Source organism: Larimichthys crocea, chromosome XVI (genome assembly GCF_000972845.2).
Source record: "Larimichthys crocea isolate SSNF chromosome XVI, L_crocea_2.0, whole genome shotgun sequence".
Classification (NCBI taxonomy): Eukaryota; Metazoa; Chordata; class Actinopteri; family Sciaenidae; genus Larimichthys; species Larimichthys crocea.
This window is the reverse complement of record NC_040026.1, coordinates 6,960,903-6,981,619: the sequence shown is the minus strand read 5'-3', so window position 1 is coordinate 6,981,619 and position 20,717 is coordinate 6,960,903. Positions and strand designations below refer to the sequence as shown.

The 20,717-nt window shown below is 44.2% G+C and overlaps 1 protein-coding gene across 2 annotated transcripts in view; it reads left to right on the top strand.

The window, feature by feature from the left end:
- The window catches only part of rab3gap1 (RAB3 GTPase activating protein subunit 1), a 112,727-nt gene that overhangs the window by 53,134 nt on the left and 38,876 nt on the right, over nt 1-20,717 (top strand). For both annotated transcript variants that reach the window (XM_027289111.1, XM_027289112.1), the window contains exons 22-23: nt 15,638-15,753; nt 18,860-18,962. In XM_027289111.1, coding sequence (XP_027144912.1) covers nt 15,638-15,753; nt 18,860-18,962 — 219 coding nt within the window. The remainder of the gene's footprint in view (nt 1-15,637; nt 15,754-18,859; nt 18,963-20,717) is intronic.

The window sequence follows — 20,717 nt, the reverse complement described above, 5'->3', positions numbered from 1 at the left end:
TGGCACGCTATTTGTGTTCAGATTTACATGCCTCTTGCTTTAAGTTATGAGTCTGGTGCTAACCTCCTTTGTTTAATTATCTTCTTTTTCAGAGGTGCAATAGAGTCGAGAGTTTCCTGTAATCAGCCTGTAGTACTATCAACAAGATGATTTATTTGCGAGGGCCTAAAGGAATCAGACAAGTCCTCTGTTACATTGAGACATGGCATTGAATCGAATACTGAAGGAATTGAATCACTTCCTTAAATGTGGCTACAGCACTATCAAATAAACATCTGCTGTAAGAGTTTCTGCAAAAAGGCTTATAGTCCAGTAATATGAACTCAAAGGTTATTAAAAAATGGTCAGATAGAAGAGGATTCTGTGGAAAGACTATTAGATGATCAATTTCAATGCCATATGAGAGAACAAGATCAAGAGTGTGGTTCAGACAATGAGTCGGTTTATTTACACTCTGACAGAAGCCAATTAAATCTAATAAAGAGATAAATGCATTACTAAGACTATCATTGTGGTTGTCCACATGAATATTAAAATCACCTACAATAATTACTTTATCTGTTTAAAGGATCAAGCCTGATGCAAATTCAGCAAATTCAGATAAAAATTCTGAGTAAGGACCACGAGCACGATATACTGTAACAAATAGAATTGTCTGTAATGTTTTCCAGTTTGGGTGAGTGAGGCTAAGAGCAAGACTTTCAAATGAATCAAATTTTAGTTTAGGTTTAGGATTTATTAATAGACTTGAGTCAAATATAGCTCCAACTCCACCACCTCGACCAGTACTTCGAGGAATATAAGTATTACAATGACTGGGAGGAGTGGATTCATTTAAGCTAACATATTCTTCCTCCTGCAGCCAGGTTTCAGTAAGACAAAATAAATCAGATATTAATTCATTGACTAAAACAGGTTTAGAGGACAAGTACCTGATATTCAGGTTGTCCACATTTAATTCTCTTATTTTGGAATGTTGGGGATGTTTTACTTTGTATTAAGTTTTTATGATGAACTCCTCTTCTGTTTGTTTTATCTTTAAATAATGTATGTGGACAGGGGACAGACACAGTCTCTATACTAAAGGACTGGGTGGGCAGCTGCTCTAATGGAGGCACAGAGAAGCGTGTAAGACTGCAGCTCTGCTTCCTGGTCTCAACTCTGGGTTGTCACGGTTTTGGTCGACTAATAAACTGGGCCATGTTTCTAGATATGAGAGCTGCTCCATCCAAAGTGGGATGGATGCCATCTCTCCTAATCAGACCAGGTTTTCCCCTGTAAGGTGTCATTCCCGTCGACATGAATAACAATCTTACTGTATCTACGTTTATCTTTAGCCAGCAGTTTTAAATTAGACTCGATGTCGCCCGCTCTGGCCCCCGGGATGCATTTAACTCTGGCCCCAGGTGTCACTAACTTCACGTTTCGTAAAATGGAGCTGCCAATGACCAGAGTTGGCCTCTCAGCGGGTATGGGGAATATCTGTTAGAAACGTGGAGCGGTTGGTGGTGTACCGTGGGCTTCAGTTTGGGGCTATGCCTCTTTCGGGCAGTCACCCAGCCTCCCGGCTGCTCGGGAACTGCCGGAGGACGGCTAGCTGAAGCTACCTTCGGTGGTACTGCACCGACTACAGGGGACTTGCTAACTATAGCAGCTACTGACTGTTCGGTGGTGCGGTACTGTGCCTCTAAATCACTGAGCCTCGCCTCCAAAGCTACAAATAAACTACATTTATTACAAGTACCGCTATGGCTAAAGGAGGCTAAGGAGTAGCTAAACATGTGGCACGCAGGGCAGGAGAGAGAAACCATTGCTACAGCTGGTAAAACTATTGGATTCTGGTTACTAAAGTTAAGAGACCTGTTTGTGCACAAACAGAACAAGTCTAAGGATAGTGTAGAGATATGTAGATAATCGCTGATGTGAAAAATATACGAAAATCTGTTTAGGTGAGCAGAGCAGAGAGCACCGTGGCAGTAACACCGATAAGTGACAGAATGCGCTTACCGTAAAGCACGTTGCAGGCACGTTGTAGCTGTTAAAACTGTTTTTTGCTAAAGTAACAAGCTCAGAGGCTGTTGATGGTTGCAATTTCCATCAATATGCATACTGTAGGTTTGGGGTGTCGTGAACAAAAGACTGAACAATTTGGCTCTAGATCAGATAGTCTGCCCATCAGGTTAATGGGACAGACTTTTGAGAGCAAGAATGCATGTTTGAAGCTTGTATTTGGCCCATCCGCACATTTGAGTGGGACAGTAATGTTCTCTCTAATTGTTTGACCTGATGAACCAACAGAGTACACATAATCTCCGCTCATTTTTGGTTTTGTAGTGAGTTCTAAAGTTTTTATCACATAATTTGTGTCTCCTGAGTCAACTAAGAATGCAACATTTTGTTCTGCAATGGTCAATGTATGTCGTGGAAACTTGTTGAAATGATCAGATGTGTACTGAACATATGTTAGAGCAATTGCATATCTATTGTCTGAATTCTCAATAGAGAATGTGTATTAATCTGCTCAGTATGTGTGTGTGAGTGTGGTGCACTACCTTCTTCCGATCTCACAAGTTGGTTTGACTTGTCAGCAGAAGTCCATCCCTCTCCGACAACCCTTAACCATTTTCAGTCCGACTTGTGCACCGGGGTCAATAAGGTATTTTTGTGACATTTGCATTTCCAATGTCCATGTTGACCACAGAGGAAACGGACATCATGTTCTGGGTTTTTTTTAGTACCTGTGTAGGACACGTCCTCCTCTCTGTTCATGATCTGGTTGTCCATTTTCTCAGACTGTGTTATATATGGTTATTGCTGCCATGTAAAGCTCTTTCTGTGTTGTCTCTTCTTTTTTTCTTTTTCCTTTTCTTTGAGAGTATTTGGTCATGGGCATGTATGGTGTGTCTGCGTAGTTCGGACAGGCGTGCATCATTCCAACCAATGCAGGAACTTTTTAATAGCGGCAATGTCTGGTTTTAGTCCACTTAAGAAACAGTTACAGAGATGAATTTCCCACACATCAGGAGTCTTGTTTAATTCATCAGGTAGCTGAAGTCCACTGTAGGTGTTGAATACCTCTGTCAGGTGAGTGAGATATTCGTCAGGGTTTTCACCATCCTTTTGCTTGCAGGCAGCAATTTTCTCCATGCTAACTTTTACAGGAAAAGCTTGAATGAATGCATTACAGAGCTGACGGACAGCATCTCTGTAATGGACATTAGACTCATGTTTCCAGGTAATGTGTTTACAACGAATGTCAACTTGTGTGAATTTTCCAGCTCTCTTTTGCCAGTCTGTGGGTTAAGTCTTTTTAGTTCATTCATGGTGGGTTTGAATTCTTTGCAAAATGTGAAGAATTGCTCAGCAAACATTTTACCTGACGATGTTGGGTTGGGCAGATGTGATGAGGCTGCTGTGATGTCAGCAGAAGTCCATGTACGGAAAACCAACGTTGCACCTTCTGGTCCAGATACTTCAACCATGGGCATGTTGAAGACTGCATCTTGATTGGGATGATGCAGTCTATGTGCTGTTGGAGAAGAGGGGTTGGTTGTAGAGTTCTGTGGTGGAACAGACACATCAGGGACACAATGAGCTGCTCCGGAACTTGTTGTTCGTTGTGGCATGGTGGAGTCTGCTTCCCTTCTTTTGCTAGGTTTTACAGTGTTGTATGGTGGTGGAGCTGAAGGATGAAAAGGTGGGCTGCCATCGAGGTCTGGATCCAGCTCCAAAGCCGCCAACTGTGAATACTAAGAAGAAATCTGCGAGTCTGGTGCTCTTTGTGTGTGAATTTTGCTTTTCATTTGTTTCAACATTTTCACATGAAATGGTCGCTTCATTTATGCTACAAGAGAAAAAAATCACTTTGCTTAAGCATACAAGTAATTCAAGACCTGGTTGCTTCGTTTATGTTACAAGGGGAAAAAATCACTTAGTTTAAGGGTACAAGTGATATAAGAACCGATCGCTTTGTCTGTACTATAAGCGAATAAAAAAGCAAATCACTTTGTTTATGGCTTCAAATGATAAAAAAAAACAAAAACGTTGCTTTGTTTAAGGCTGCAAGCGATAAAAAGTAGATCGATTGTGGATATGTGAGAAACAGAAATGTTATGCCAAATTTAAACCCAAATTTTAAAGGAAAAAAAAAAACTTAAATCTCAATGTTTTAGAGGATTTTGAGGTTGGAAGCTGGAAAGTTTTTCTTCCAGGATGGCCTGTGACTGTCCACATTCCGTCCCAGATGATCGCTTGAGGGATCCCACTTCTGACACCAAATTGTTGTGGAAATTGCTCTGCTACTGGTAAAGGATGAAATAGAGACTTCTGAGGAACACCCCCTAGAGTATGTTTCACATCCCTTTGTCTGCTGCAGGGGTCGGCCCCCCAGGGAGTGTTTCACACCCCTTTTCCTGTTGCAGATATTGCCGCCGACCCCCTTGGGTGTGTTCTACACGTTGGGTATCCTGCAGGATCTTGTATTTAGGTGCAAAATTGAGTCTAGACATAAGACTCGTAATTTAAAACACAAAGGAACCTGGTATCTTGTGTTAGGAAAGGGGGAGGTTGGACATCTCAAATGGTTGAAACAAAGAAATTGAAATTACAATTACATGGGTGAATGTAATGTAAAAGTGCTTTGAGTTGTCAGAAGACTACAAAGGTGCTATATAAGTACAGTCCATTTACCATTTTAAATAATCAAGGGCTTTATTAGTTGCATCAGTTGTGCTTGAGATACAACACATCCCTGGACTGGGGTTTGTTGACAGTGATCTTTGATTGCATGTTAGAAATATGGCCACAAAGTCCAGAGAATTGTCCAAAAAGTTAGAGAGAAGGGATCATTGCCTTTCACAATACAGGATACAAAAAGGTATGAAATGCAACGAACGTTCCTAATACAGTTTGAAGTAGGGGTGGGCGATATATCGAATATACTCGATATATCGCGGCTTGTTCTACGTGAGATGTATGAAATGACTATATCGCGACCATCGAGTACTTGTCACGTAAATGTTTTAAGCCGTCGGCATTTAATTCTCCGGAGTTTTGCCTGTGTCACTCACTCCTGCTGCTCCTCACAGCACGCAGCACACTTCCCCGCCCACCCAGAAAAATCCCCTGCGCACATGCGTACTTTTTGTATCAAGTGAGGAGAGAAGTGAAGAGCACAAGCGAGTTAATTGAAGATGGAGACGGACGACTTGGTTCCGAAGAAAAGCAACTGCGGTCACGCCAGCCGTCTCTCGTTTTCGCGTGGTCACGTCAGCTGCTCCAATATTTTCAAGTGCGCCCTTATTGCCGACTTTATGGCAAAAACTTTGAGAAAACTGGGAAAGTCAGCACTAGCTTACTGCAGCATGTGGACACTTCCGGTTTTCAAAATAAGACGTGGGTGTTAAATTTATTAAAGGTTTATTTTATAAAATAGGAGAATGGTTAAAATTTGATTTTTCCCCTTGTCCTCAGATGAAGAGTCCATAGAGGACGATGGCGGGTCCACCTCGCTAGGGCCGGGGATGGGTGGGGCACCAGAGGTGCTCAGGCGGGGGTTATCAGTGGACGGGCGGATCCTGGAGGTCTGGTCCGGGTGCTGCCGGTGAAGGTCAGTAATGAGCTGAGGGTCAAGGATGTAGCTGGCGGGGACCCACGACCTCTCCTCTGGACCATATCCCTCCCAGTCAACCAGGTACTGGATGCCCCTCCCACGGCGACGAGAGCGGATAAGCCGTCGCACCGTGTAGGCTGGGTCTCCATTGATAAGGCGAGGTGGCGGAGGAGTCGGGGTAGCAGGAATCAAGGGACTCTCCAGAACCGGCTTGATCTTTGAGACATGGAATGTGGGGTGTACTCGCATGGACCTGGGAAGCTGAGGCGGACTGCAGCAGGTTGATGACCTTCTGAATTTCGTAGGGGCCGATGAATTGGGTGCCAGTTTCTCGAGTCGACCCGGAGTGGTAGGTCCCGGGTTGACAACCACACCTTCTGTCCCACTTGGTATGCAGGAGCCGAGGTGCGGCGACGATTGGCCAAGGCTGTGTAACGGCCCACCGACCGCAGGAGAGTGGATCTGGCCTGGGACCAGGTGCGGCGACACCGGCGGATGAAAGCCTGTACAGAGGGGCAAGAAACCTCCCTCTCCTGGGCTGGAAATAGGGGTGGCTGGTATCCATAAGCACACTGGAACGGGGAGAGACCAGTGGAGGAGCTGAGGAGTGTGTTATGGGCATATCTACCCAAAGCAACTGCTGGTGACCAGGACGTGGGGTGACTGGAGACCATACACTGGAGAGCCACCTCCATCTCCGGTTTTTCCGCTCCGTCTGGCCGTTAGATTGAGGATGAAACCCGGATGACAGGCTGGCCGTGGCCCCGATGAGAGAGCAGAACTCTCTCCAAAAGACCGAGGAGAACTGCGGTCCTCGGTCAGAGACCACATCGACTGGAAGACCATGGAGCCGGAATATGTGCTGGAGGACCTTCAGCAGTCTCTTTGGCTGAAGGGAGCTGGGGCAGGGGAATGAAGTGGGCCATCTGCTAAACCGGTCTACCACGGTAAGGATAGTGGTGTGTCCTTGAGATGGTGGTAGACGGTCACAAAGTCCGCGATAGGTGGGACCAGGGACGATGGGGAACTGGAAGCGGGGCAGGTGACCAGCAGGAGCCTGGTGGGAGGATTTTGTTCCGGTTGCAGACAGGGCAGGCCTTGACAAACCCCTGGGTGTCCAGGCCAGGGAGTCCCACCAGAATCGGCGCTGAAGAACCTCCTTGGTCCTCTGGATCCCTGGATGGCAGGTGAGGTGCGTGTTATGGGCCCACTGGAGCACCACAGAACGGAGGTGGGCCGGGACGAAGAGCCGGTTTGGGGGACAGGCGCTGGGACCTGGTTGCTCCTCCAGCGCCGTCCTAACTCTCTCCTCAACCCCCCATGTAATGGCGACGGCCAGGCGAGCAGAGGGAAGGATGGTGTCCGCTGCCGTGGAAACCTCTTCCTCTTCCTTCAGGAACTGGCGGGAGAGGGCGTCAGGCTTAACGTTGCGGGTTCCCGGGCGATAGGAGAGAGTGAAATTGAATCTGGTGAGAAAGAGGGACCAGCGGGCCTGCCTGGAGTTCAGTCTTCTGGCTGACCTGATGTATTCTAGGTTCTTGTGGTCGTCAATACGAGAAATGGTTGTTCGGCCCCCTCCAGCCAGTGACGCCACTCGTCCAGTGCCAATTTGACCGCCAGAAGCTCTCGATTTCCAATGTCATAATTCATTTCTGCAGGAGTCAGGCGTCGAGAGAAAAAGGCGCAGGGGTGGAGCTTCTGGTCACAGTAGCCCGCTGAGACAGGACAGCCCCACCCCGACATCAGAGGCGTCTACTTCCACCACGAACTGTCCTTGGGGTCGGGCATACGCAGGATAGGCGCAGAGGTGAAGCGATTCTGAGGGTCTGGAAGGCATCTGTGGCGGCGGAGGACCAGCTGAAGGGGACTTTGGAGGAGGTGAGAGCTGTGAGAGGGGCTGCCACCGTGCTGTATCCCCGAATGAAACGACGGTAAAAATTGGCGAACCCCAGGAATCTTTGTAGCTGCTTCCGGGAGGCAGGAACAGGCCAGGCGGCGACGGCAGAGACCTTGGCTGGATCCATCTGGATGCTCCCCTGGTCGACAATGTATCCAAGAAAGGAGACTGAAGGAGCATGGAACTCGCATTTCTCTGCCTTAACAAACAGCGAGGGGGAGGGGAATACCGATTCTTCACTGTTATGTCGTTGAGGCCTCGGTAGTCGATGCAGGCCTCAAGGATTTGTCCTTCTTCTCGACAAAAAACCCGCTCCAGCAGGGGAGATGAGGGACGGATGATGCCAGCCGCCAGGGAGTCGTTAAGTAGTCCTCCATGGCCTTCTCTCTCTGGTGCGGACAGGGAGTATAGACGACCTCGGGGAGGACTGGTGCCGGGTAGAAGATCTATGGCACAGTCATATGGACGGTGAGGAGGCAAAGAGGTCGCCTTCGCCTTGCTGAAAACCTCCCTGAAATCGTGGTATCTGGCGGGACCCCCATCAGATCAGGAGCCAACGTGGTGCAGGGCCTGGACTGAGGAGCGGAGGCCTGCTTGAGACAGACTTGGTGACAGGCCGAGCTCCAGCCCAGAATGGCCCCCGTCGCCCAGTCTATGTGGGGGTGTGGCGCCGGAGCCAGGGATATCCCAAAATGAGTGGGATACGCGGAGAGTCCAAGATGTGAACGTGATAGTTTCGTGGTGGTTGCCGGAGAGAAGCATCTGCACTGGAACAGTCTGATGAGTGACGGTCCCCAGCAGGTGACCGTCCAGGGCGTTGGCGGGGACAGGCTGAGGCAGCGGAACCCTTTCTATCTCCAACTGCTGGGCCAGCTCTTCATTTATAATGGAGACGTCGGCGCCAGAGTCAATGAAGACGGCAAGGGAGTGGGAGCCCCCTGGTAGCAGCAGGCGACCATGGCAGAGGGGGCAGTTCAGAGGTCGGACTCACCAGTACATCCCTCGCTACTGGTGAGACCTGGCTTTTGCTGGACACCTGGAGACGAAGTGTCCGTCTTGTCCACAGTACAGACATAGTTGTGTCTTTGACGACGCTGGCGTTCCTCTGGTAACAGAGTGGTTCTGCCAACCTGCATAGGTTCTGAATCTCCCCTCTGAGCTTCAGGCCGGGAAGAGGATACCTCCGGTACTGCACGGAACTGGGAAGAAAGAGGATGCCCACACCGTCCTCGCCGTCTCTCCTCCCGCCTGCCCTGGATGCGTCGGTCCACCCGCCGTGTGAGTTCGATGAGCTCGTCCAATGTAGCAGGGAGATCATATGACACCAGCTCGTCCTTAACATACTCCTCAAGCCCCTGTAGGTAGGCGTCGCACTGGGCCTCGGTGTTCCATTTACTCTGGCGAGCCCTGGTGCGAAAGTCAATAGAGTAGTCAGCCACGGAGCGGTCCCCCTGGTGGAGGTTCAGGGGACCGCCCATAGCATCTGGACCCTGGGAAGTTGGGCCAAAAACCTTCCGGAGCAGCAGCGAAGTCTCTGAAGGAGCTGCAAGCAGGAGTTTGACGTTCCCATTCAGCGGTTCCCCACAGGCGGGCCCTCCCCGTGAGGTGATTAATGGTGAACGCCACTTTGGCCTCCTCAGAGGCGAATGTGTGTGGCTGCAGGGCGAACAGGATAGAGCAGTTCGTAATAAACGGATTACAGATCTCTGGGTTCCCCGCATAACGTTCCGGAGCCCCAACTCTGGGTTCAGAAACTGGACCAGGTGGCGTTGGTTGGAGTAGGCAGCAGGCGTGTGTGCAGTAGGTTCTGCGCCATATTCCGTGAGAGCACAGCAGTGAGCTGCTGGATCTGTGAAGCTAATGCGCGAATGTCTGCTCCTGGTTAGCGGCAGCCTGTTGTTGAGTGACAGAGTCTGGCGTACCTCGGCTGCGGTGGAAGCAAGCAATGCCTCGTGTTGCTGGAGAATGTTCTCCACCCTCTCCAGGCGTAGCTCTGGCGAAGCGGTGTGTGCTGGGGTCCATGCTGTGGCCAGATTGTACTGAAACGGCCTTGTGTGTAGGACCCAAATGCAGCACAACACAAGGGATACTTAGTAATGTCTTTATTGAGGAACTCACAGCAGGCGATATGGCAGGTGAGAGAGAGGGAATAAGTCCTGGGTTCAATCGGAGAGTCTGTGGCAACGAACTGGAGCAGGGGGACAGACTGCCCGGGGAAACCTCCAAACAGCCAGGGAAACAGGCAGACAGACACCAGAAACACTGAGGCAGAACTCGTGGTCGGGGACGAAAAGCTGAGGTGATTACCGGGGCAGAGACAGACGAGCAGGTCAAAGGCAGGCAGGGTCGGCAACGGGAGATCAGTCCGGACAAAAGTGCTGGAAAGACTTGCATGACGCGAAGAACAATCTGGCAAAGAGTGTCTGGAGGTTTGGTGCTTAAATATAGGGTTGATTACTGAAGAGGAGCAGGTGTGGGAGGCGGGAGAAACCATGGTGACTGATGAGGAGGCGGGGCTGACAGGTGAGTGGAAAGTTACTGGGTGCAGGTAAGAGGAAAAAGCAGGCAGGGGACCGGAGTGGATTGTGACAACAACAAGACTTGGTGGCAGCAAGCACTGACATTTCAGTTTTGCACAGTAAGGCGCATACCAAACATTGAAGGGCTCCATGCAAGAACTCCAAGACGTATACCACTACTGACTCAAAAGTCGGCTCCAGTATGCTCAAAAACATGTGAATAAGCCACAGAAGTTTTAAGATTCTGTTCTGTGGAGCAATGAAACAAAACGGAAACTTTTCAGGCCTATGGCTCAGTGTCATGTCTGAAGGAGGACAAATAGAATGTACTGAATAGAACAACATGCCTACAGTGAAGCATGGCAGTGGCTCTGCGATGCCCTCTGTGACTGGAAACCCACACTGGATTAAGTCAAGTATCACGAAATACTAGGAGAAAATGTCATGCCATCTGTGAGGAGGCTGAAGCTTGGGTGTCATTGGACCTTCCAACAGGACAATAATCCTAAGCATACCTCAAAGTCCACCAAGGCTTAGTTTCACGAGAAGTCCAGGAAGATTCTAGAGTGGCCGCACAGTCACTGTTACAGGAATTTTAAAGAAAACCCTTAAATAAGGAGGATCGGATCAAAGTATCAAGTTTAAGTTTAATTTATTGTTCTTGTACAAGAAGAGCATTTCACAGTGCAACACACAAAAGGGGTTACAGAGAAAAAGGCTCCCTGAGGAGCTCTGACAGTTGGTTCTTATACATTTTCCTAAAAATGGGCTGTCTCAACCCCTGCAAATTGTTAACAGACAATTTGCCTATACAGCATCTAAACGGTCGGTAACACTTTATTTGAAGGGGTGTTCATAAGACTGACATGACATTGTCATAACTATGACATGACACTTGTCATGAACATTAATGAATGTCAATGACTGCTGTCATTAAGTGTCATGCGGTTTCTTATGTCATCTTTTACTGTCAACTTGACATTGTTTGGGTGTCTTTGTTAGACAACTTGACATTACCAAGATGACATAGGCTGACCATGTCTTTGTCATGACAACTTGACATTAACCAAGAGCACTTAGTCAGTAAATATCTTTGTCATGACAACTTGACATTAAGCAAAACCACATAGCTGAAAGTGTCTTTGTCATGACAACTTGACATTAACCAGCAGACCTGCAGTGACTTTCGCTTCAGCCTTGCACCAGCCCACTCACTAGCTGGGACCTGTGAGCGCCGGAGGCTGGGGTGGGAGACACACTAGGGGTAAAAACCAGGTGCTCTCTCCTTGGGCCCTGGGGAGGAAAGCTTACTAACCTACTTACAGCACAGCACCAACGCTATCGTTACACAAGACAACTTACCTGCCACTTCAGCCATCTCCTTCCGTGGCAGGACCAACAGTTAAAACTTGTTTTATTCATTTCTTGGCTTGTATCAACATGATACTCACGCTCAGTCATTGCCTATCTTTAGACCATCATGAATCGGACTTTGCCTGTCATTACACCATCATGAATGCTACTGCCTGTCATTACACCATCATATATGTGTCAAAGAATTCTTTGAGCTCAAGTAAAGTGGTACACTTGGACTATTCATTAATATGTCATTAGTGACGCACACAGTAAGATCCCCAACACATGAATGTTACTACTTGTCATTACACCATCATGAATGTGACTTGCCCGTCATGACATCATTATGAATGTGTCATAAGCATTTTCTTTGAGCTCAAGTAAAGTAGTACACTTTGGACACCATTAATATGTCATGAAGTGTTACTACACCATAGGATCCTTTACCAACACCAACATGAATGTGTTCTTACCTGCTATGACACCATCATGATTGTCATAAACTTCAAGTAAACTGGTACAATATGGACAATTAATGTTTTACATGTTACACTGGCAGATTTTTAAAACACAACACACAAGTCAAGTGAGAGTACATTCAACTGTTTTTTTACTTAAAAGTAACAATAACACTGGAACGCAAAACTGAACATGATACAGTATAATGGAACCCTTACATCAGTCTTTTGGTTGAAGACATTTCATCTCTTCATTACTTTTTTAATGTCATGGAAGAGATTCCCAAGACACCTAATGATGTTCAGACCTAACCAGTGATGCCACTCTATCATAATCATATCTATAACATAGAAAAATTTATAAGAAATTTTGAGTGTGCCTGACTCTGGCCCCGTCGTCCCCATGCATTATTACTGACACTGCTCAGCAGACTAGAAAATAAATTTTGAGAGTGACGAGTGGGCTGTTGCTGGGGGTCTGTATTCAAAAAAGCACACTCAATATCTCTTTTAACATGTTTATTTAGACACAGGAGCAGCTAGCGCTTACGTGCTAGCAATTAAGATTAGCATTTTTAGCTAGCAGTTAACATTAGCATGTTAACATTAGCTTTTTTGCATTAGCATTTTAGCATTCGCCTTGTTAACATTAGCAGTTAGCGTGATGGGCTAACAGTTAATATTAGTGTAACCCTCTGAAGCAGAAAAGTATAGTAATGATAATAATAACTTGAACTAATGGCCAGAATAAGAAACAGAAGATTTAAATTCGGCTACGGAGCCCAGGTGTAACCAACCGATGCACATGAACGACACGACACTGTGGCTCTTTTTGTTAATGAGAACAATGCTCCCCTATTTTAATATGAAGCTGGGGAGAATAATAAACACAGAAATACATACAACAGCCTTACCCGGGTAGGTATAGAAAATAATAAACAAAAAAAAAGTTTTCGCAGCTGCGCATGTTTTTTCTTATTGTTCTGTTCACTTCCATATCTGCACCCTTTAGGTGTCAGTCCAGCCACACGATTGTGTGGGTGTGGTGTGTATGTGTAAAAGTGAGCAAAACGATTCAATTCCGCGGTGTACGTCTACGATCCTCCAGGGTCCAGCTCGCCATCAGCGTCTCTCTCTGGCTCGTCCCCAGACAGGCTCTATCGAATCCAAGGGTTCCTCAAAAACCTGACCACAATAAGTAGGATCAGAACATATTTCTTCAATTTCTCATATCTTAAACTATGAATCACTTTAAATTGTCTCTATATTCTGTAGAGAAAAGTGCTTTAACTAAACTTGTATTGCAAAATAAGATCACAATTTCTCAGTAGCAAAAGGTAAATAATTATAAGTATATTTAGATACCAAATGATTATTTTTCTAACAGTACCATCACATTATTTATATATATATATATATATGCTATTTACATAGCAATTAACATATTAATACACAAATAACCAAAATGTAAACTCTTGTAATGTTCAAGTAAGAAACCATAACTTAATGTGCTTAAAATAACAAATATGGTCACAGTCACACCATAGCACACCATAACTCAAGTAAAAGCGAACAAAATTGTTACATCAGAGCTTATTCATCAATACTGGTGTGACTAGCAGTGCTGATTAGCCCCGGAGCTAGCGTTCCGATATTAGCATTGAGGCTAGTGGTTAGCTCACGGAGTTAGCCGTTTAGCTTGTAGCATTAGCGTTTTAGCATTTAGCATTAGCACAGCAGGACGATCTCTCACCGCTGCGATTCTTCACCCGAGCGAATCCTCCAACTGCACTCCTCAGGTCGTGGTCGTCCGGGGAGATTCCTCCTTTGGTTTTTCCGAGTTTTTAATCACTTTTTTCCAGTTTATCCACTTTTCTGTTTTCTCCGTCCTGACATTAAGACCGTGTCCAGGACATGCTTCCTCTTGCTCCTTCTAGAGGCTTTAGCGAAAAGTGAACCTGCGTTAGGTGGGATTACAGACTGTGTCTGCTCCTCTGACTGTATGACAGACCGGGACCACAACTCATCCCTTTCAAATTAAAGTTCCAAGGCTGAAGCGAAAGTCACCTGCAGGCCATGCTGGTTAATGTCAAGTTGTCATGACAAAGACACTTCTCAGCTATGTGGTTTTGCTTAATGTCAAGTTGTCATGACAAAGACATGGTCAGCCTATGTCATCTTATGACACCAGTCTTATGAACACCCCTTCAAATAAAGTGTTACCAAACGGTCTTCTTCAACATATCCCCTAATCAGTAGCCAGTATGTCCCTAATCTAAATGTCACCTCTCTGACCTGTCCCTGGCCCTCATTCTATTCTGGAATTCCTCTATTTATACATTAACCTGAACTTTACCTTACCCTGCCAGTCTCAGCCAACCTTTAATAAAGGGAAGTGCCCTCAAGACATGTAATAAATAGAAACAAACATTGTATAAGTTAAAACATCCAAATAGCAGTGCAATCCTAATTTTTACAACAGTCATCTGACATCTAAAATCTCTGGTGGGATTTCCTCCCAGAGTTTTTGTCGCACATACACAAAACGTGCGGCTCGGCTGGAAATCGATTGCTATAACTTTTCTAAGAGTTTCGGCAAACGGTTTTGCCAAAAATCGCCAAAAACGACACCAAAAAAAATAATGGGTGTGTATTGCGAGAACTTTCGAGAGCTAGAGTGCGTGATGTCATCACTACAGTGGAGAGGGAGAGAAAAAGTTGTCGAAAAATAAATTTGTAAACTGCGACTGTGGCCGCAAATGTGAAGCTACAGAAATCATTTATAGCTAGAAACGTAGGAAAATTCGAGGCGGTTCAGTAACAACACTGTTGAAGCTGTCAGATATATAGTTTTGGCGTGACATGCAAATATGCGGCAGCAACTCCCATCCTCAGTCTCATATACTCCCATGTTAAAAAGGCGGGACATTTTCTGGAGGAAAGCAGAAGTAACGTTTCTCTCTCTTGCTCCTATAGGCACATTTCTTAATTTATCGACATAAAACGACTATGTAGACATTCAGGAAGGGCACAGGATGCTTCCAGTTATGTCGGTTCAATGATTGGAAATACAGTTTGGCCAGCAATCCTTCCTCTTCTTTGAAGGTCTCAGCATTTTCTCTCTGTCTCTGTCAGGATTTCTAACTGACATTCTAACAGGTGCAGTAACTGCTCTCCTGATTAGAGTTGGTCCTGGTTGCTTGGCAACCTCAAGCCTGCCTGAAGGAGGAGAGGGGGGAGGAAGACGGCAGGCAGAAGCCGAGCGGCAGCCATTTTAGCAGTTATTGGCACTTCATTTGAACGTGTCTGTCTAAAATGACAGTGTCAGTAATAATGTATGGGGGTGACGGGGCCAAATTCAGGCACACTCAAAATTTCTTTAGAAATTTTCTAGTTTAAATTGTTCTTGTGTGATTTGTTTATTGCAAACAACTAAAAGCTTGTAAATTCTGACAGTAAACCTAATTTTCAATGGGCGTTGAATAATTTTGATTGCAACTGTATATGTATATGTGTATTTACAGGTTAATACAGATTTACTGATAACAAAAGGGGTACATACTCAGGTCAATACTCCCTCACAGTACTGTATTCTATGGCATTCTGTTTTAAAGATAAAAAGTAATCAATTCTGAAATAGACGGCATGTGTATCAAAATAATGGGTGCAATTGTGATCTGTTGGATAGGGTTAGTATCCTCCAGAGATCAATTTCACCAATTTATGATGTGAAAACCTGATTTTGTACCAGACCCTGTTCTGACAGCATGAATGTGTGCCCCTTCTCTATCTGTAGGATTTCATTAACCAGTTGATGTCCATGGAGACAGTCATCACCCAAGCTCGCTCACTCAAGGCCAAGTTTGCCATTTGTGAGGGTGTGAAGGGAGAGGGCACAGAAGAGCTGGAGAAGTAAGTTAAACACAGTTCTATTTGATAAGGACTTACCAGTTCTAGCAATTGGTTTAGCAAAAAAAAGGCTCTGCTGTTTTATGTAAGAATTGCACTGAAAAAAACTCGAAATTTGTTTTATGTGGACATTAAAGGACAAATCCTGATTGAACTCCAAGATTCTTTTCAGTGGAGCTGGAGGCCAGGGTGATCCCATCTAAAGTAACTAAGTCTCTAGAAAGAGAGTTTCTGAGGCGTTTGGGTCCAGTTACAAGAACTTCAGTTTTGTCTGAATTTAACATCAGAAAATTGTATGTCATTCAACTTTTTATATCCTTAAGACATGCTTGGAGTTTAGTTAACTGATTGGTTTCATCAGGCTTGATCGATAAATATAATTGGATGTCATTGGCATAACAATGAAAATTAATGGAGTGATTCCTTATAATGTTCCCTAAAGGAAGCATATATAAACTGAACGGAAGTGGTCCTAGTACAAAACCTTGTGGAACTCCATGACAAACTTTGGTGTGCATGGAAGATTCATCATTGACGTGAACAAACAGATCGATCTAGGAAATACGACTTAAACCAGCTTAGGGTGGTTTCTTTGATGCCAATTTAATGTTCCAGTCTCTGTAAAATAATTTGATGGTCAAGGTGTCAAATGCGGCACTAAAATCTAACAGTACAGAGATGAGTCCTTTGTCTGATGCCATTAGGAGGTAAGGTGGGATGGGATCTAAGAAACAGGTTGACGGCTTAGATGAAGAAATTATTAAAGTCATTTGATTAAGGCCGATGGGAGAAAAACAGTCTAAATATATATCTGGTTTTACAGCTGTTTCCAAACCTGCTGTGTAAGAATGCAGATCAGTGCCTGTTGAGGGCAAGAGGTGATTAATTTTGCCTCTAATAGTTATTTTATCATTAAAGAAGTTCATGAAGTCATTGCTACTTAGACCTAAAGGAATAGATGGCTCAATAGAGCTGTGACTCTCTGTTAGCCTGGCTACAGTGCTGAAGAGAAACCTGGGGTTGTTCTTATTCTCCTCTATTAATGAAGAGTAATAGGTTGTTCTCGCATTACAGAGAGCCTTCCTGTATGTTTTAAGATTAGCTTGCCAAGTGAGATTCTTCCAGTTTTGTGGCAAGGCCTTTGCGTTCAGATTTATGTGCCTCTTGCTTTAATTTGTGAGTCCGCTGGCTATACCATGGTGCTAACCTTCTTTGTTTAATTATCTTATTTTTCAGAGGTGCAATAGAATACAATTGAATCACTTCCTTAAAATTGGCTACAGCACTATCAGATAAACATCTGCTGTCCAGTAATATGAACTCAAAGGTTATTAAGAAATGGTCGGACAGGAGAGGATTATGTGGAAAGACTATTAGATGGTCAATTTCGATGCCATATGAGAGAACAAGATCAAGAGTGTGGTTCAGACAATGAGTCGGTTTATTTACACTCTGACAGAATCCAGTTAAATCTAATAAATACATAAACACAGTACTAAGACTATCATTGTGGTTGTCCACATGAATATAAAAATCACCTACAATAATTTGTTTATCTGTTTTAAGGCTCAAGCCTGATGCAAATTCAGATAAAAAGGAGGAGCACAATATACTGTAACAAATAGAATTGTCTGTAATGTTTTCCAGGTTGGGTGATTGAGGCAAAGAGCAAGACTTTCAAATGAATTATAATTTAGTTTAGGTTTAGGATGTATTAATTGACTTGAGTCAAATATGGCTCCAAAGCCACCACCTCGACCAGTACTTCGAGGAATATGAGTATTACAATGACTGGGAGGAGTGGATTCATTTTTAGCTAACATATTCAACCATGTTTCAGTAAGACAAAATAAATCAATATAATCAGATATTAATTCATTGACTAAAACAGGTTTAGAGGACAAGGACCTGATATTCAGGAGTCCACATTTAATTATCTTATTTTGGACTGTTGGGGATGTTGTTTTAATTTGTATTAAGTTTTTATGATGAACTCCTCCTCTGTTTATTTTATCTTTAAATAATGTAGGTGGACGGGGGACAGACACAGTCTCTATACTAAAGAACTGGGTGGGCAGCTGCTCTAATGGAGGCGCAGAGAAGCGTGTAAGACTGGAGCTCTGCTTCCTGGTCTCAACTCTGGGTTGTCACAGTTTTGGTCGACTAATAAACTGGGCCATGTTTCTAGATATGAGAGCTGCTCCATCCAAAGTGGGATGGATGCCATCTCTCCTAATCAGACCAGGTTTTCCCCAGAAAGGTGTCCAATTATCTATGAAGCCCACATCGTTTGCTGGACACCACCTCGACAGCCAGTGGTGGAATGACGACATGCGGCCACTGGTCACATTGGGCAGGGATCCAGAGAAAACTATGGAGTCCGACATCGTTTTAACTATGGCCCCCGGTGTCACTAGCTGCCAATGACAAGAGTTGGCCTCTCAGCGGGTGTGTCGCTGAGTGGGGAATATCTGTCAGAAATGTGGAGCGGTTGGTGGTGTACCATGGGCTTCAGTTTGGGGCTATGTCTCTTTCGGGCAGTCACCCAGCCTCCCGGCTGCTCGGGAACTGCCGGGGGACGGCTAGCTGAAGCTACCTTCGGTGGTACCGCACCGGCTACAGGGGACTTGCTAACTATAGCGGCTACTGACTGTTCGTGGTGCGGTACCGTGCGTCTAAATCACTGAACCTTGCATCCAAAGCAACAAATAAACTACATTTATTACAAGTACCGCTATCGCTAAAGGAGGACGAGGAGTAGCTAAACATGTGGCACACCAGGCAGAAGAGAGCAGAGAGTCACCCTTGCTATAGCTAGGCTAGTTAGTGTGACTAACAGAAACTGGTAAAATCAGATTGTGGTTACTAAAGTTAAGAGACCTGTTCGTTCACAATCGCGTGGTACGTCAGCATGGCATCATTGCCATTCTCTCTATCTACCTTGTCAAATATATAAATAAACAAAATTAGTTTGCTGTACACCATGTTAAAATGACTGGATGTTTCTGTATATAGGTCTCTAGTGTGACCACTTAACTGCCCCATGCCACTGCAAATTTTTACTGACTGAACCTGTGCCACTGTCATCACATTTGATGTCTTTCTCCAGGTTTGTGAGCTCCCTGCTGGAAGAACCAGAGGTAGTGGTCACTGGTGCTGGCCAGGGGCCAGCTGGCAGCATCATCCACCGGCTATTTGTCAGTGCTCAGAGGGTAAGTCTCACTCTCTTTTACACTCTTTCTGCACCCTTTGACACTGTTGGTCAGGGGTAGTTATCTCATATGGTTAAGGTGTCTTACCGTGTGAAAAAAACATATTATACAGTACTACTATACTACAGTATACTACACAGTATACTGTGCAGAAGTTTTTGGGAAGTGTGAAAAAATGCTGTGAAATAAGAATGCTTTCAAAAATATAAATAATAATTGTTCATTTTTATCAATTTACAAAACTAATAATAAAACTAATAGGTACACTTGCACAAAGTCAGAGATTTTGTAGGATTATAGTTGTATGATCAACCAATTCTAACAAACAGGTGTTAATGATCATCAATTTCACATGTAGGTTGAAACATAGTCATTACCTAAAACAGTGAGGTTGTGGAAGTTTCATGTCACAGGTACATATCACCATGGCAAGACTTAACACAGCATCAAGACACAAAGTATTTATGCTGCATCAGCAAGGCCTCTCCCAGACAAAGACTTCAAAGCAAATTGGGGTTTCAAGATGTGCTGCTCAAGTGGAAGCAGTGGTTGGCCAAAGAAACATAGTGCAGCAGATGAAAAACACATCAAGCATATTTCCCTTTCAGAATCTGAATCTGAAATATGAATCCAAGATGCTTGGAGCAACCGCCTTCTTTTGATTCACTGCATTTTGTTAAATGATGAAAATAAAAACTGTTTATACTTCCACTTGCATTCTTAGTTTACAGCATTTTTCACACCTGCCTAAAACCTTTGCACAGTGCCATATATTGTAATTGAACTGTAATTTACAGTATGTTTATAGATAGGCATGTTTTATTTTAAGATTGAAAATGGAAAACAAAACACTAGTGGACACTAGTGACACAACTTATCATTGAATCATTATCTGCATGTACATCTATCTGCGTCATGACCATCACCAATATTGGACTGGTACTGACACATCAGCTACAAAAAAAAACCTTTTGTGGATATAGTAAGAATCAGAATCAACTTTATTGCCAAGGACCATCTCTTCAAAATACCTCTCATTCTGTATATATTGTTTCTGGTTGAGTCCCTTCCTCTGCATCTCCTAAGAGTTTAGGACAACTGTACAGTGCCCCTGAATGCACTAACATTCAAAGGTTTTTAATTTGTCTGCTAAAAAAGCTTGATTCCATGCAGTCATGTGTCTGAAAGGACAGCTCTATATTTCTGAATAGTCATTGATGATTTAGACTGTGTTGTACAATGAAGACCAAAACACTGTACAATAGTTCAACCAGACTGACAATTAGAAGTAGAAATTAGAAGGGCAGCATCTAAATCTGAATCCAGTTTTCTGTTTTAGTAACAAGTGCACAATAATACCTATAACAAGGTGGAATTAACAGGAGTGTAAACACTGGGTCAACTTACTATCTTTGTCTTGAACTACATCTCATGTTCTTTACTGTTTAACACATGACTGTTGAAAGGGACATATTCTGTGAAAATCAATACTAGGTGGAATGAGTAAATGCTTTTGCTTTGGGAACAACTGTTAATAAAACAGCTGGTGTTAAAAAATAAAACATCATTAGCAGGCATCCATGTAGAAAATATCTATTTTCAAAAAAAGCACATTTTCTGATTAATGCTAAAAGGTATAAATCTGACAGGTTTTTTTTTTCTAAAAATAAAGCAGGAATTTTAAAATCAAACTAAAAATGTTTTTGAATTTGCATATAACATGTTTTTAGTATACATTTCTCCCAATGCATTGCA